Below are 16,500 nucleotides of genomic sequence, written 5' to 3'. Positions count from 1 at the left end.
TCCCCTCAACCTGCCACGGGCCACCTTCACACTGAGATCAGAAGGCCCACCCACCTGGGACTAGAAAGGGTGGGCAGTAAGGGACAAGAGGGTACAAATTATTCTCAACTACAAGGTTCAGGCCTTGATCTGCCACTGCCTGCTGAGAATGGTTGACACCTGGCCAAAGCTCCTTCCCAGCTACACGTGAACTCTCTGCCCAAGTCACGGAGAGCAGTATGCTGCCCCAGCTGGGAGTTCTGGGGCCGGGGCTCCTTCATCTTGAGGGAAGGCACGGGCAGACCCTTTGGTTTCCTCAGGACTGTGTGGTAGGACACACAGGAGGAACAAAGCCTCTGTGACAGATCCTGGACAGGCTTACTAAAGTGGGTGTGTAGCTGTTCACCAACACCCCGTTCACCAGGCTGTCAAAAGCTGCTTCCTCCTGACTCCTCACAACCCCAAATGGGCAGGAAGTGAGCCAACCTTCTCAAACAGGAATAGATGCATTGGAGAAACATGGAAAAGACATTTATTACCAAGCTATAAATTATGAGGCAATGGGTGGGGTGGGGAGTGGCCAGCAGTCACGTTTTGGGCATCTGCCCTTTCTCTCTCTCTTCCTGGGCTTGTATTCGGAGTTCCTCATCTAGACGTTCCTTCGCACGGACAACCTAGGAGGAGGCGGCGGAAGGTCAGGCTCTGACAGTCTGAATGGAGGACCTTTCCCCTTCCTGTCCCAGGCCTGAACAACCTCCCTAGAGGACAGCAGACTGCCAAGATTCAAACAACTTAAGGAGCACTCCAGGGTACAAGGGGAAGCCCACGGCTTCCTTTCCTCATAGAGTTCAAGAGCACTCACCTTTGATTGCAAGTAGAAAGAGCCTCCCACGGACTTATCATTCACCTTAAACAGGTGTTCATAATTCTGCAGAGAGGAGAAGTGAACATTAGTCTCTGGGTGACATCGGGGAAGGATAAGAGAGAGACAAGTCGCCATGTGGGGACGGCTCAGCTGCTACAGCTAACTGCCACGTTTGTATTGTGTGCCGCCTGGGGCTTTTCAGGCTCCCAGTGGCTGTGGTCAGGGCTGTTACACCCACCCTCTTCTGCACACCACCACCCCAAGACAGATCAGGGGCCTCACCTTCTGGACCTGCTCAGGGTTCAGCTTGGAGATGTTGAGGATCTGCTGGGCCTCTTGAAGGCTGAGGCCAGAGAGGCTGGATGCAGCTGCAGACTGGTGCCCAGCACGACCCCGAGCATCAGCGGCTGCCTGGCTTGCTGTGGACACATTGGTGACTGCTTAGTCCCCTTGGTGGCCCAGAGCTTCCCCTAGGCCTTCTAAGTGACACAAAAGAAACAACTTGCCCAGGAGTAGCTTTTCTTGAGTATGGCGTCTTTTTGGAGGGAGGGGCAAACAGTCCACTGAAGGATCAAACTAGGCTCTTGGTCCGCCAGTCTAGACCACAAGATGACTGACCCTCTTCCTCCCTCGTTCCTAGGTCCCAGAGGCCTAGCAAATTGGGAGCTTTAAGTGACTGGGGACTAGAGTAAAGCTGCAGGCAGGGAGGAGCAGTAGTGTCACAGCCTCCACAACGTGCCCAGCCGGTGCCCAGCCTGTCACAGCAGACCACCCCGGGACTGCTCTCCTTTGGTGACTTTACCATCAAAAGCCAGCAAACTCTCTTAAAGTGCCAGATAATAAACATTTTAACTTTACAGTCAATTAGTCTGTGTTGGAATTACTCAGCTCTCCTTCAAAGCAGCCAGAAGATGTGACTCTCTTACTTTATTTACCAAAATGGACTGTCACAGGGGCCCGTTTGCCCGGGCGCTCGTGCTAACCAAGCCTAACTGAAAACAAACCTTTCCTGTATGTAGGAATGTCTCCAAGTCTGGCACTGCCTCCTACCACAGCAAAGTACTCCAGGCATCTAGGCCAGAGTCCTACCCAAAAGAGATCCCTTCATCCACGACTGACACAACCCACAGGAAAATCTAAACTGCAGGGCTCCCAGCATACAGAGATAGAGGCTTACCTGCAAACTCCTGCCTCAGGGCCCGGGCAAAGGCTTTGCCCACCACCTGCACACCCATCACGATGATCTGGGCCAGGTACTTGGCCTGTGGGCATAACAGACACCTTAGTGATGTGGGGATGATCTAAGGGCTAACTCCTCTAAACTTCCTTTGGTAGCTCTAGATATGTTGGGAGTTCCCCGATGAAGATTGGAAAGGCTGTAGAGGGATAAAATTGACACTGACTTGTGGGAAGAAACTGGCTTGAGAGTCCCAGACTGCCACCAGTTTAATGCACTCCAAGGTCACTGATGGCTCCTCTGTGCTTTTGAGACCATCTGGCCCAGCCTTCACATTACCAGGGAAAACAGATCCATCCTAACTCTCCCAGGACTTCAAGTCCAATGACTTGGATTCTGTCCATGAATACAAGAACAAAATCACTAAAGGTCTGGGTGTGGTGGTGCATGGCTATAATCCTAGTATTGGGGAGGCGAAGGAAGGGTGATCATGAGCCTGGATCTCATAGTAAACCCTTGTCTCAAAAAACAAAAACAAACAAACAAACAAACAAAAAAAAAACCCACCAAACAAATGGGAGCCAAGTGTGCTTGCTCTTGCAACCACAAGGACCCAAGTTCAGATCCCACTATCCATGTAGTAAGCCAGGCATGGTCCTGTTATCCGAACATTGAGTGGGGTGGAGAAAAATCCACTAGGGCTTTCTGGCTACCACTTAGCCAGAAAAAGTGTTCCAGGTTCAGAGAGAGACCCTGCCTCAAAGGAATAAGGTGGCGAGTGATAGAAAAGGAAACCTAAAATCCTCTTCCCACGTGTGAGTAACATTATACACACTGTGCAAATGAACAACAGCGGGTGGGCTAAGGGTCTACTTAGAACATAATACTCAGGAGTCTACACAGGGAATTCAGATACCACCCTAAGGTTTGAACCCAGCATCTGAAGAATATAGTCATCTGTTAAACTACTGGGTTCACACATCAGTCAATTCAGTTTTGGACAAAGATACACAGGACTCAATTCCTGCTCTCAGAGCAGGCTGCACAGCCACTGTCCAAGCAGGGAAATCATCTCCAGCAGGGCAAGGCTACCCAGATCCCACTACTAATAGATAGGGGAGCCTCACTAGGAATAATAAGGAACAGGAGAGAGGTTCTGGGGGAAGACAGTATTTCTCCTAGGCTGGGTCCTAAGGTGTAGGTGGAGCCATGAGAATGAGCCACAAGTGAAGGAGGTAAGTCTAACATCAGACACCCTGGGAGCATCCTCGGCTGGAAAAAGACCAGAGGTTGGATTAGTGGAGAAACATTAAGATTTCATTGTGAAACAGAAATGATGTATAAAGAGTATGTATAAAACTGGATCCCATGTCTGTGAAATGATATAAAGAAGCATGCAGAGCACTCCTGGTGAATGCTCACTGCAAGCTTGTAGCACTCACATGGGACAGCACAAAGCTGGACCTGTCTCCCTTGTACTTTCCTGTGGCTAATCTCCGTCAACAAGTACTAAGTCTGTGTACCGGGCTCTGTGTCAGACACATTCTAGTGTTTGTGCCATTTCATCCCAAGAACTCGAGGCTTAGTGACTCACTGGTGCTCGGGAGAAGGGGCGGGGAAGCTGAAGTCCTCTTTCCCATAGGACCCTACTCTGAAGGGAAGATGACAGCAAGATGAGCAGCGTCAGGAACTCCAGAGCTGGCCTTTCTGGCTTCCAGGCGCTGCCCTTCCCTAACAGGCAGATCTGATTATGGGCCATCAGGGAAGTGAAGAGGGCTCACAGCAGGCTGGGAGTTCCTAAGCCCTAGCTTTTTACCAGAAAGCATGGCCCAGGGAAGCCCTCCTGTGAAGATCAATGCCAGCTGTGTGGTAGTAACAGGAGTGACAGGGTGCTCACTGACCGGTGATCTCACCTGATCTTGCCTTGCTCACCTGGAGCCATTGCCAAGTAAGTAAGGCAGGAAACTCTGAGATGGAATTTAGCTTCTGTATGATTGGTTCTAGAGGTTCCCTGGGCCTAGAACACCCCTTAGGAGATTTCACCACACAGTCTGCCTCTCTAGCCACACCCCATTACATGGCCTTGGGAGCAATGATGTACTTTTCTGATAAAAGTCCATAGTTATTGCTAAATAATGGATGTTAAAAAAAAACTGAGGCTTTAATCCCAGCACTCGGAAAGCAGAGACAGGCAGATCTCTGTGAGTTCAAGGCCAGCCTGGTCTACAGAGAGAGTTCCAGGACAGCCAAGACTAAAAAACCCTGTCTTGAAAAAACAAAACTGAGGCTGGCCAGTGTGATAGTGCACACCTTTAATCCTATCACTTTAGAGGTAGAGGCAGGTGGATCTCTGAGTTCATGGACAGCCCCTGGTCTACATAGGAAGTTCCAGAATGGCCAGAACTATATAAAGACCCTTTCTAATAAAACAAAATGGGAGCTATAACTGGAGACTTTCCCCCTGTACACTTCAAGCCAACGTGACAAGTAGCCTGTTGTCCTGATATCTGGAGTACAGTGGCTGTGGGGAAGGTAGAATTGCACTAGATCTTAGCCACCAGGCCTAGACGCTATTAAGGAAGGCAAGGCTGGCCTGCGAAGCTTCACCTAGGGTTTGCAGACAGGGCCACTCATGTTTTTGCAGAGGTGTTCCCAGGAGGAGGCTGAAACAGCATTTATGCAGGCCAGCTTTGGGGTTACCTCCTATACCCATCCTAGCCCGTGTGACCCTGGTCACAGTCTCAACCTATACGTGCCTCAATTTCCTGACACCACAAGTGTGGACACCATGGCTGTCAGAGAGTGAGATGATGCCTGGCATGGAGCCTAAATGACCCAGCAGGTGATGAGCAAGTATTGGTTTCCATGCATTACTTACTACTCTGCTTTTATAAAAATTAGCCTGGTAGTTCATGCCTCAATTCCAGTACTCAGGAGGTAGAGGCAGGAGACAGCCACAAGTTCAAAGTCACTCGCGTCTACATGGTGAATTCCAGGCTAGCTAGTGTTATATAGGAAGACCTTGTTTTTTTAAAACAACACACACAGTTTTTTTCCCAGTTAGGCCCTTTGGTACCTCAGAGGTAAAAGTATACAAATCACAGTCTTCTCCTAGGAGTTAGGCAGCGAGCAGCAGGGGAAAGGAGCAAGGAGGGCCTGACCTCCACTCCAATTCTACCTCTGCTTCTCACCAGCTGTGTAGCCTTCGACAAATTTAACTTTTCTCAAGCACCGCTTTTTAAACTGCAAAATGAAGACAATGATCTATTTCCTCACAGGAGGGAGGTGAGGCCCTGGGAGGCAATACACACAGAATTGAGTGGACAGACGGCAGGGTCCTGGAAACAGGGCTCAACTGCTGGCCTTGCTCCCAGACCAGACCCTGCCTGGTGCTAATGATCAGGCGATGCTCACGGCTGAACATTTCTGTGGTGCAAAGCTCGGCCAGCTACAGTCCGCTTCAAGGGGATTCAAACCACCACCACTAAGAAATAATAAATAAGAAAGCACCCAAACAACTCTAACTCACTGACAGGCCTCAAGATCCCAGGCCAAGAACAGCCAGCTCACAGCTCCCTTCAAGCAAAGCAGTAGCTGAGGGCAGGAGTCATAACCACAGGACTACAACCCTGAAATCTGCCATTAGCAACACACTTCCTTTCCCAACTGGGAAGCAATATGGCCCAAGAGGACCTCAGACAAGGCTGGTGGGGAGGGGTCCCAAAGCGAGGCGTAAGTCATGGAGGCACATCAGGAAGGGCCCAACTTTCAGGCCTGTGGACAGCGTTCCTCCAGTACAGGGTAGCGGGCCCTGAGAGTGGGCCGGACGGACGGTAGAGGGAGCTGGGCTGTCACTAGTGCCTGAGGATAGTGAGTTACTGGTGTCACAGCTAGACAGGAGTAAGGCCAGGACTACTACACGGTGCCATCGGTGACAGTGCTTCTGGGTGCCCAGCGGCCTGCACAGCAGGTGCCCAGTACATATTTGAAGGAGCATGACTGTCCATGAACCAACACTTGAATCAAGCCAGCTTCCTACGCCCACTCCCAGGCAGGGTTTCCACACCCCTCCAACGCTGAGTTAGGGCTCTACTGCTGCCTGCAAATTCAGATCATCCTCAGCTTGGCACTGACACCTCCCTCCGCTGGTCTCAACTTGGTCCTCTGGATTTTCTCCCCCTTACCTTTCCTCATTGCGGCTGCACCCTTACTTCTGGTAAGCTCTCGTACTTCTTTATGTCTCATGGTTCTGTGTTCCTGCACTATAAATACCCTCCTTCCTATCCAGATAGTGTCAAGACTCAACATTGCCAAGGCATGGTGGTGGTGCAAGCCTGTAATTCCAGCACTCGGGAAGCTGGGACAGGAGGATCCCTAGAGTTTGAGGCTAGCCTGAGTTACAAAGCAAGACAATGCCCCAAACCAAAAACCTTCCCACCCTTCAGGGCTTGGCAAAATATGGGATAATCCAACTCCCAGGTGAAAATTTCCTAGGCTCTTCCCACTTATACCTTCCCATAGTACTTTTCTTTTTTCCTCTTTGGAGGTGTCCTGGGGATTGAATCCAAGGCCTCTCCCGTGGTGGGCAAGCATTATAACACTGAGCTATCCTCTCAGACCTCTTTACTAAAGTGCCCAGGCTGTCCTGGAACTCATGAAGTCCACACTGGTTCCAGACTCCTGATCTTCCTGCCTCAGCCTCCCAAGTGCTGGGTCTGCAAGTGTAAGCCACTGTGACTAATTTCAAAGTTGAATGTGGAGAATGCATGGTAAAGACACAATCCCACAAGGAATCAACACAGGTCCTCATTAGATGTTGGTGATCCAGTTACAAGGCAGGAATAATATGGTGGCAAATGTGTAGTCTCAGAACATGAACAAAACTGGGCCAAAACCAGGCTCTGGCTCTTGTGTGAAAGAAGAGCCTGGCAAAATCAAATTCTCACAGCGTCAGGTCCCTTACGTGTAAAATGGAGACGCCTGAGGCAGACTGAATGACAATCCACATGAAGCCCCAGCTCCAGACACGACAACTGTAAACAGTTAACTGCCACCTTCCGATTACTAAAGCAAGGCTCCCCAGCCGGATGTGGTGGCGCACACCTTTAATGCCAGCACTGAGGGCAGAGGCAGGTGGATCTCAATGAGTTTGAGGCCAGCCTGGTCTATTACTTACGACGTTACAGGGCAGCCAGGGCTACATACATAGTGATACCCTGTCTCAAATAAGCAAATAAACAGGCTCCCCCAACCAACCGCCTTCCAGTCACTCAGGGGCAAACCCCAAGAACCCGCCCTTTAAAGGTTGCACAGGCGACCTGCACGGTTTCCTACAAACACTGCCTCCGCGCCTCATTCCAGCCCAGGTCCCGCGTCTACCAATTCCTTGCACGAGCCAACTGTCAAACGCGGTTAAACACCGAGCCACGCCGCCGAGTCCGCCACTCAGGAGCCGGCCCCCAACAACCGCCTCCTCCCGCCGCCCGTACCGGCTCGCTCGCGCCGAGGCGGGGCACACCGAGGCGGGGCGCGCCGGGGGCTTCCTGCCGGTCGAGCCTCCGTTCCCAGGCCCGCGGTCATCCCCGCCGGGGCGTCAGCGACCTGCGACCCGGCGACCCGCCACAGACCCCGCTTCCTGACGGGTACGCGGGCGGACCTCGGCAGCGGGGCTGGAGCCGGCCGCCCGCCCCCACTCGCCCTCCCTTCCCGAGCCTCACCATGGCGGCCGCTGCGCCTCAGGGGCACGGGCGCCGCGTCCCGACCCAGGGGCACCAGCTCACCGGCGGCCGCTGGGTCAGAGGTCAAGGGAGACCGCAGAGCGCGTGCGCCGCGGCGGCGACGCACTTCCAGGGGCGTGGCTCTTGCGGCCCCGTGAACGTAGGCGGAGCCCGCCTCGGGATAGGAGGACGGCTGGGCGAGCGGTGGGCGGCTGCTGACCTCCGGTGCCCTTGGGACTGGTGCATCACTTCCCCGGAGTATTTAGGAAGAAGCCGTTATGTGAAACAAGCCAAAGTAATGCGGGGATGGATGTCAGATTTTCTGGAATACTTAAGAAAACTAGGTACTTCAAAAATAGGTTTAATTCCAGAGTCCTCCTCCTTTCCTAGCTACCGGACGGGCTGTTTCCACCCACCTCAAGGTCAAATCTGTAATCTAAAGCCATCTTCTCAGTGGGGTCCATCAGGTTCCCCTACTACACTGATATGCCCACCACGCTGTTCTGCTTTGGAGGGGCTGAGGTGTGCTTTAAACACAATGTTTTTATTTTATTTTCTGATGGTTCTGGAATCCTTTTTTTGGGAGGGGCGGGGAAGGGGGGGGGATCCGTGATAGGGTTGCTCTGTGTAGCCCTGACTGTCCTGGAACTCTAGACCAGGCTGGCATTGAACTCAGAGATCCTCCTGCCTCTGCCTCCTTGAGTGCTGGCATTAAAGGCGTGCGCCACCACCGCCCATCTGGAATCTTTACATCCAAGAAGATCGTGTTGCCAGGTTTGTTTTTTATGTAAGCTTCTCTGATTGGCTTGCAGAGGGTTCTCTCTTCCCTCCAAGTCCTCACAAGCTCTTCTGTGGTCTGTGTGTGTATGCATTCGTGACAGTTCTATGGAGACACCCATAATTCACACACCAGACAGTTCCCCCACCACCACCATAGTGGAGAGCGTTTCCACCCAGAAGTTCCTTCCCTACTCTGGAGACTACTCATTTGCATTGCGTCTGTGGTTTGCTCTGGACAGCCCATAGAATCAGAACTACATGTGGTCTTTTGTGACTAGTTTATCCCTTCACGCTCCATTTGTCCTATTTTTAATAATAATAATTCCTTTATTTTTACTTTTATTATTTATTGCTCTGCCTTCCCACTAGAGGAAGAACTCGGAGTGGGCAGAACATTTATGTCTTTGCTCTTAGCTGTCGAGCACCTGGAAGGCTGTCTGACATGCAATGGACACTCATAGTTATTTGGTGAATGGATTTAAGTCAGTTTCTTCCAGAGCAGTGTTCTCATCCTTCCTCATGCTTCGACTCTTTAATACAGTTCCTCATGTTGTGGTGATCCCCAACTATAAAATTATTTTGTTTCTACTTCGTAACTATAATCTTGCTACTGTGTGAACCGTAATGTAAACATCTGTGTTTTCCGGTGGCCTTAAGTGACCTGTGAAAGGGTCATTCGACCCCCCAGATTGAGAACGTCTGCTCTAGACATCTGCCCATCCTCCCTTCCTTTGGCTCTCCGAATTCTCTCTCACCCTGGTTCACTGCTGAACTGCCCTCACTGGCTCTCGGCTCCTCCAGGTCTTAGTGTCCAGTTTCACAGAACATAAGCATCTCCTGGCAGCCCCTGACACCCTACATACCCTCCCCCAAGTCAGTTCTCAGTTTCCCCTTCTGCTTTCCTGTGCATGGTCTGGGTCCCTAGGACAAAGCTATGGTCAGCTGAAGCTCCATCTTCCCTGTTCACTACAAAGTAAATGTGGCAAAGTAAAACCAGCATGAAGGAGCCCAGAACCAAAGTTCCCTGGCTCATATTCTGTCCCCTTCTTTCTAGACTCCCAGAGACCAGAGCAGCACAGGAGGCAGCCAGCTTAGAAAAGTTTAATTGCTGAAAACATCCAAAGCATGTATAGGCTGGTTGTTGTGGGGTTCACACCACTGTAATGAGGCTGTTAGCTCCATGAGACCCTTCCTCCTGGCCTCAAGCCAAGGGAAGAAGGGCAAATGGTCCTAGGCCCCTGAGGATAAAGCTGCTCCCAACAGCCTGGTGGGGGACCAGCCCCCAGTGTCCTTGACTGGAGCTGGGGCAGTAGGCAAGAGAGGTTGGCATGTAGTAACTGAAGACGTTAGGTGAAGCCAGCAGAAGACTAGGAGGCAAGCCATCCGGGGTTGGCCCGGCGACACGCTACTGACATCTGCTGCCCACCCTTGGTGGCACATGCTAACAGGCAGCTGAAGACAAACAGCTGGCCCGAGGGGAGAGGAGCAGACAGTCCTTGGAGTTGCGGTGGGCCGGCAGCAGTGGAGAGCCTGAGGCCTGCAGCAGACCCAGGGCTTCCGGGCCGGATGTGCCTGCCGGGCCAGAGCAGCACTGTCCAGTTTGCAGAGATGTTAGGTGGGAGGGCAGCAGCAGCTGGTTCTAGGAGGTGGCGGTGGCAGCTGAGGCCGGGGTGCCTGGGGTGCAGGCTAGTCCTGGGGTGAGAAACCAGGAGGCAGGCGTTAAGAGGGCCTAGGAAGGGGACTGTGCACAGGGTTTGGAGGAGGAACAACGCTGCGGGCTAAGGAGCGGCTCTAACTGTCACTCACCCACTCGTCTTCATCCACCCCTTCAAAGGAGTCCTGGGGCAGGGGGTCCTCTCGGTTCCCCAGCTTTGCCACCATGGCATTGAGCAGCTGTGGAGGGAGATGGGGGAGGCACTGAAAAAACAACTCTGATCTCAGTAACTTAAAACCCCAGTGTTAACACCAATAATGCTGAAAAAGAGCCATTTCAGTCCGAACCCTGGCGAGGTTGAGGGGTTTTCATTGTAAACGAGGCAAAGATAGTAAGAAGGCGTCAGAGACAGGAGACTGCCATCTCGGTGCACTGCCTCCAAGGCTCAAATGTACCCCAGGATCACCATGGGCTCACATCTCCAATCTTTAACTTTGGCTGGGTCAGGCCTGGCTACAATGTGTGTCCCCTCCCTGGCTTGCTATGCTCTGAGGGCAGCAGCAGGTCCCTGGGTGTGGCCCCTCCCCAAAGTCTGGTGTGGAGACAAGTGTGACACATGGCTCATCCTGCCATCTGGTGGGGCTGGTGACCTGGCAGATAACCAAGCACATGGAGGACGCTGTTTGCACAGCACAGCCAACCCTCTCCCACGCCCACCTCTTCCTTTTTTTGTTGGTCCGACTTCTCTTCCAAGTACTGTGCTGAGGACGGGGCTCTTCGGGCAGGGACTTCCCGGGGGGCTTGGCTCACTAGGGTGGAGCAAGGGTAAGCATCAAAGAAGGCCCTGTTTAGAATCAATCCCCAGGAGATCTCTGGCATTAACAAGTACCGAAGACCCGTTCACCAGGCCTGCCCAAAGCACCAGGGTATGTATTTGTAAGAGTATGCATGTGAGCTGTGTGCAGTGGTGGCACATTCCTTTAATCCCAGCACTCAGGAGGCAGAGGCAGGAGGATCTCTGTAAGTTCGAGGCCAGCTTGGTCTATAGAGCAAGTTCCAGAACAGCCAGAGCTGTCACACAGAGAAACCCTGACTCAAAAAACAAACATACAAACAAAAAAGAATACACATGTTGAGTATGTAACACATGCATGCATGCGTGTGTGTGTGTGCGCATGCACATGTGTGTGTGTGTGCTAGGATAAAACACAGGCCACAGAACTTGCCCTCCAGGGGTTCATAGACTGGATACATGTCCAGCCATCCTTAGATGAGCCTGGGGTGTCTCTATGTGGCAACAGAAATGGAGGACTGTACTTGGACCTTCGGGTCCTTCCTCCCACTCCTGTCCAGGTCCCCCCTCTCCTGCTATCTCCCCATTTTCCCTTACTCAACCTGGGGTCATGCCAGGGGGCCGCAAACTCAGGAGCTGGGGCTGTCCATTGGCACCCCCCAGCCAGGCTTTGGCCTTGAGCACTGGCTCCCAGCTCACAGCTGTGTCCGGGAACACATCATCCTGGAAGAACTCTTTCTGTAGAGGAGAAAGGGGCTGTCCTGAGACACTGACCAGGGGCCCAGGACACAAAAGCCCTGAGACCTGGCCCCACCCACACAAAGCAATCACATGCTTTGCTGAATTTCAGAAGAATCTAGAGGTAGATGTTTCCAAAAAGTAGACAGTGGGGAGGCTTGGATGCAAGAACAGATAAGAACCTGAGTTCCTGGGTCCCTGGCCAGCCAAAAAAGGAAGAGATTGAGTCCTTGACCCAAACTCACCCTGACTCGGGGCAGCCGGAAAGCAATAGGCTCCAGGGAGGTCTGGCGTAGCCGAAGGCATCGGGCAAACTCCACTTCCCGAATGTCACACTCAGTCTTGGGCAGAAGGACAAAGCCCTAGGAGGAATGAGGAAGTAGAAGCTAGAGCCAAGAGCTCCTGGTTGGACCCAGGGCATCCTAGGGTAGCAAAATTTCTCACTTAGGCCTGTCCTTGGGTAGCTGTGGTGGTGTGAATGAGAACGGTCCCCATAGGCTCATGTATTTGACTGGTTGGTCCTTAGATGGTAGAACTGTCTGGGAAGGATTAGATGTGTCACTAGAGATGGGCTTTAAGGTTTCAAAAGCCCGAGACAGTCCACAGTTAGCTCTCCCTCTCCGCTGCCACACTCCTTGCCATGGATCAGCCTCTGACACTAAAAGCAAGCTCCCAATTAAATGCTTTCTTTGGTAAGTTGCCTTGGTCATGGTGTCTCTTCACAGCAATAGAACAGAAACCAAGACAGTAGCGATGTGCTGTCAGTGGGAACAACTAGCTTTTAAGGGGAAAAGACCAGGCATGTAGCACTGGCCTATTTCCACAGAGAACGGAGTCCCACCATGTCCCACTCTAAGAAGTTGAAAAGAGATGAAGAACAGTATGCCACGTGCCATTGTGGGACAGGTCCCCGCAGGAGTTTAATTCATGCGCGTACCTCATTAAGGTAAGCAAGGAACTAAACAGAATTTGTTTCCTTGGATTTCTTTGTTTGACTGAGGCAGAGTTTCACTACAGCATCCAGGTTGGTCTCAACTCATGATCCTACCTTAGCCTCCAGATGCTGGGATGACAGGTATGTGCCACCATGCCTGGTTCATATAACAACCTTATATAGTTTATATAGTTTAATTTTTAGTAATGGCTGAATATAAGTCAGCTCTCAAAATTCCTAGATTACTGCAGTCAGCTAAACCTGCTACTGGACACAGCTCTAGACAGGCCCTTGACTCCCTGTCCACCCCCCCCCCACCCCCGCTTGGCTCCTGCACTTCCACACATGGCCACGAGGGGGCATGGGAACCTTGCAGTCCAACTTGGGGACAGGCAGTTCAGTGGTGAAAGTGACATCACCTTGTGAGGGTCAGATGATGTGAAGCTGTTGCACTCCAAGAAGAAAGGGGCCTCCGGGAGCACCTCATACAGGAACACACGGGTATCACCCTGGGGGACAAAGGTGGGGTATGAAAGTGAAGCAGCCAGCTACACCAGACCCTGCTCCACACCCAGGCAGTCCATTCTAGCCAACCTTGCCAGTGAGAAGCACCAGGCTGGTATCAGAGTCATAGCTTGGAAGCAGGGTGGAGGGCGCCACATCGAGGCCCAACACTGCGGAGGGGCCGTCCGCCAGGGCATCAGCCATGTATAACTGCAGCTGGCGTTCACTTCGGCTGTCATAGAGTCAGGGGTAGGGCAGATCCTTAGGGCTGAAGAGGCCTGGGGTAGGCAAAGATTCCCACAGGGACCCTGCTCCTTTCTGGGCTGGGAAGCCAGGGGGCCAGCAAAGATGAGTCCAGGCCTTACAAGCGGCCTGGCTGGGGAAACCCTGTCCATCCCACTGCTTGGCCTCCACTCGCCTCCCAGTCTGTCCTCTATCCAAGCCTGACCTCGGTGCCTGTCCTGGTCTGTCACAGCCTCCTGTCTGCCCTTCTCCCCTCAGCTCCAGCAGTCCAGCCTTCCTTCTCTCGCTTGAATGACGACTCAGTTCACAGGATACCTCGCTTTGGAGGCCCTTCCCCCGTCCATCCTCTGAAGTGCCTGTTCCCCCACCTCCCCCAGCCTCTCCGGCAGGCTTGGCTCTGGTTCCCTGTGCTTTACCTGGTCTTCATCAGGCATGGCTTCCTGGGCCTGGCCTCACCCTCTGAATCCCATTAATACATATTCCCTCCCCAACACTTTCTCCCAACCAACTGCTGACCTGCCTATCTGTCTGTCTGTCTGTCTGTCCACTCACCAAGTCATCTGTTTACCCATCATTCCATACATCTACTGATCCATTGATCTCTATCTCTATCAACCCTTATTCTTCCACTCTTCATTTAACCACTCATCATCCAGAAACTGAGGTGGTGGGAACAGTTTTTGTTTGTTTGTTTTTGTTGTTTCATTTTGAGCCAGGGTTTCTCTGTTATGTAGCCCTGGTTGTCCTTGAACTCCTTATGTAGTCCTCAAACTCACAGAGATCCACCTAAGCTGGGATTTAAAGCATGCTCCATCATGCCTGGTTGTGGGAACAGCTTTGGCAAGCCTGACAGATGTGACCTTGGAGAACGGGAAATCAGGTAGCTGACAGAGCCTGGGGATGGTGGGTCCCTAAGTCCTCACCTGTCAAAGCCAGATACCAGCAGACAACGACCACCACACACCCAAACAATGCGGGCTCCTCGGCCACCTTCAGGCCCTGGACCTTTCTGTAGAGATACATCACATGAAACTCGGTCAAAGCCCCTCCAAATGGATAAAAGGGGCACTTTCAGCCCAAAGGTGCTCACCGATGGGGATGCAGAGCTGCTCCGGGGCTCACAGACCCTGAGCCTTTCGCCCAGCCCCTACATGCTTACCTGCAGGGGTACAGGGCTGCTCATGGGCATGCAGACCCTGAGATTCCCCCGACCCCAGACCATGCATGTGCACCTGCAGGGTTGTTCAGAGGTTTACAAACTTTGAGAATGTCCCTATCCCAGCCCATGCACGCTTACCTGTAGGGGTACAGGGCTGCTCCGGGGTTCGTAGACCCGTACATGCCCATCCTTGCATACAGTGGCCAGCTGCTGTCCATCTGGACTCCAGGCCAAGCTAAAGATCTGGGGACAGACAAGGGCATAAGAGGCGCCCTCGCCTTGCATGGCTGGGCCTCTGCCTCTGCAGCTGTCCTACCTGGTCCTGGTGGCCCTGCAGCCTCAGCTGCTCAGCTCCAGCCTGAAGGTCCCAGATGCGAATGGTCAGGTCGTAGGAAGAGGAAGCCAGAATGTCAGCAGCCAGGGGATGGAAGCGTAGAGAGTAGATCTTTTCCGTGTGGCCTGGAGAGGACCAGAAGGTGAAGGCTGAGTCAGTGCCTAGGAAGCCATTGCCCCACCTGGCTTTATCAGGGCCCTCTAACCTGTGAGCACAGTCTCAGGTGTGGTGAGAACATTCTTGAGGCCTCCAGGGGGCACCCGCCATAGTCGGATCCGGGCGTCCTCTCCAGCTATGGAAAGAGGAGTGTATCTTCACTGCAGGGCTGCAGATACCTGGCTTCCCTGCCCACTCAGGGCTTGGAGCCTTCTCTCAGCCCTGGGCACCCAGGCTCCTTACCCACAGCGAGACGATGTGGGTCAAAGGGGTCCCAGGCTAGATCCATTACAGCTGTCCCATTCTGCAGTGTGGGCAATGCCGTGTCAGGCAGGCGGCCTGGCTGCTGCAGCTGGGGGAGGAAGCCCACCCCGGCACGTCAGAGCCAGGCAAGGGAGCCAGCTCCAGGAAAACAGGTGCCTGGCCCCGCCTTCCACAACAGAACCACCGACACCCCCACTGCTGGCCGGCCCAAGCTCTCTGCCTTAGACAACTTGTGCCCAGCCCCAAGTGCCCACTGCGAGGCCCCAGAAGTGAGGGCGTAGCAGCGTGGAAGGGTGGAGGAGCTCAGGCTGGTGGCTCAGGTGCCTGGGTTTGAATCCTGCTCCACTTACGAAGCTGTGTGACTAGGTCAGGTCACTACACCTCTCTAAACTTCTTCACTCCTCTGAAAAATGGGGATAAGAACGGCACTTACCACGCGAGACAGACAGCTGGGCTGGTGGTTAGAGGTATGTGGGGCCGGGGCCTGGCACATGGTCTGTGCTCAGGGAGTTGGGGTAGACCCTGAGTGTCCTGTTCCTGCCCACTGTAGGGACCTGAAGGGCAACCCTGGGGGCAGGGCTCTCACCTCAAGCACAGCGACCTGGCCGCCACTGCTGAGCAGGGGCACAGCCACGCGCAGCCTGTTTGCACAGAAGCCGTCGCTTTCACCGGGTGTCGTGAGGTTGAGCCCCTTAAGGTTGGTGATATGGCTGTCTCGGTGGAGCACGGTGCCCTGAGCATGGCGGAATTTAGAACTGGGGCCTGGTGGGGGGTGGGGATACAATCACGTGTGAGGACGCTGCACCTGTGCATCCTGCTGCCCTCATCACTGGAAGGAGCCTGGTGTGGGCCCAGGTAGGCCTCTGTGGGGTTGGCATACACAACTTGTCCCATAAAGCTTGCCCACATTCCTCTACAGCCTGAAAAGCATGATCCTTGCAGCAGGAGCCTGGGTTGGTCTATGTAAGGTCTGTCCCCAGGGTTGGCAGACAGAGGATCGGGGTAGGAGTGAGGGCAGTCAGGGTTCTGCCCTGAGCAGCTTACCCAGCAGACTCTGAAGTGACCGCTGACTGGGGCTGGTACCAATGCCACTGGTGCTGGAGAGTGAAGGCCCCAGACTGGATGGCGTGGAGGGTGAGATCAGTGAGCTGGGAGGGGAAGAGAAGCCCTCCTGGAGAGAAGGACCTGGTCAGCCAACAGTCC

General features: G+C 53.2%; 2 protein-coding genes across 6 annotated transcripts in view; both read right to left on the bottom strand.

Annotated features, from left to right (window-relative positions):
* Positions 1–494: 494 nt before the first annotated feature.
* Positions 495–7,893, bottom strand: Pam16 (presequence translocase associated motor 16). Of its 3 annotated transcripts, XM_076577950.1 has the most exons (6): positions 3,268–7,496; positions 3,144–3,211; positions 2,022–2,774; positions 1,127–1,263; positions 842–907; positions 495–653 (listed from the first exon to the last, which is right to left on the bottom strand). In XM_076577950.1, exons 3-6 carry the CDS (start codon positions 2,077–2,079, stop codon positions 567–569), a joined length of 348 nt encoding a protein of 115 aa, XP_076434065.1. In that variant the 5' UTR covers positions 2,080–2,774; positions 3,144–3,211; positions 3,268–7,496; the 3' UTR covers positions 495–566. The 3 variants fall into 3 exon arrangements, with proteins under 3 accessions (XP_076434065.1, XP_006984756.1, XP_076434064.1); XM_006984694.4 differs by lacking the exons at positions 3,144–3,211; positions 3,268–7,496 and adding an exon at positions 7,739–7,893 and having other exon boundaries at positions 2,022–2,106; XM_076577949.1 differs by lacking the exon at positions 3,144–3,211 and having other exon boundaries at positions 2,022–2,106; positions 7,340–7,491.
* Positions 7,894–9,603: 1,710 nt separating this feature from the next.
* Coro7 (coronin 7) overlaps positions 9,604–16,500 on the bottom strand; it is a 61,821-nt gene continuing 54,924 nt past the window's right edge. For all 3 annotated transcript variants that reach the window (XM_076577941.1, XM_006984693.4, XM_042283603.2), the window contains exons 15-28: positions 16,342–16,468; positions 15,884–16,059; positions 15,277–15,385; positions 15,083–15,169; positions 14,860–15,002; positions 14,682–14,786; positions 14,308–14,393; positions 13,232–13,373; positions 13,057–13,146; positions 11,949–12,065; positions 11,568–11,703; positions 10,890–10,981; positions 10,325–10,411; positions 9,604–10,210 (exon numbers count right to left, since the gene is read on the bottom strand). In XM_076577941.1, the coding sequence (XP_076434056.1) occupies positions 10,205–10,210; positions 10,325–10,411; positions 10,890–10,981; positions 11,568–11,703; positions 11,949–12,065; positions 13,057–13,146; positions 13,232–13,373; positions 14,308–14,393; positions 14,682–14,786; positions 14,860–15,002; positions 15,083–15,169; positions 15,277–15,385; positions 15,884–16,059; positions 16,342–16,468 (1,503 nt within the window). In that variant the 3' untranslated portion in view covers positions 9,604–10,204. The remainder of the gene's footprint in view (positions 10,211–10,324; positions 10,412–10,889; positions 10,982–11,567; positions 11,704–11,948; positions 12,066–13,056; positions 13,147–13,231; positions 13,374–14,307; positions 14,394–14,681; positions 14,787–14,859; positions 15,003–15,082; positions 15,170–15,276; positions 15,386–15,883; positions 16,060–16,341; positions 16,469–16,500) is intronic.

This window comes from Peromyscus maniculatus, chromosome 8, assembly GCF_049852395.1.
Source record: "Peromyscus maniculatus bairdii isolate BWxNUB_F1_BW_parent chromosome 8, HU_Pman_BW_mat_3.1, whole genome shotgun sequence".
Classification (NCBI taxonomy): Eukaryota; Metazoa; Chordata; class Mammalia; order Rodentia; family Cricetidae; genus Peromyscus; species Peromyscus maniculatus.
The sequence above is the reverse complement of the archived record's forward strand: the minus strand, read 5'-3'. Positions and strand labels throughout refer to the sequence as shown.

Coding starts and splice junctions, on each gene's coding strand:
- Pam16 (XM_006984694.4), bottom strand. Junction 908..1,126: donor ACCCTGAGCAGGTCCAGAAG/GTGAGGCCCCTG, acceptor TCCTCTCTGCAG/AATTATGAACACCTGTTTAA. Junction 654..841: donor CTTTCTACTTGCAATCAAAG/GTGAGTGCTCTT, acceptor GCCTCCTCCTAG/GTTGTCCGTGCGAAGGAACG.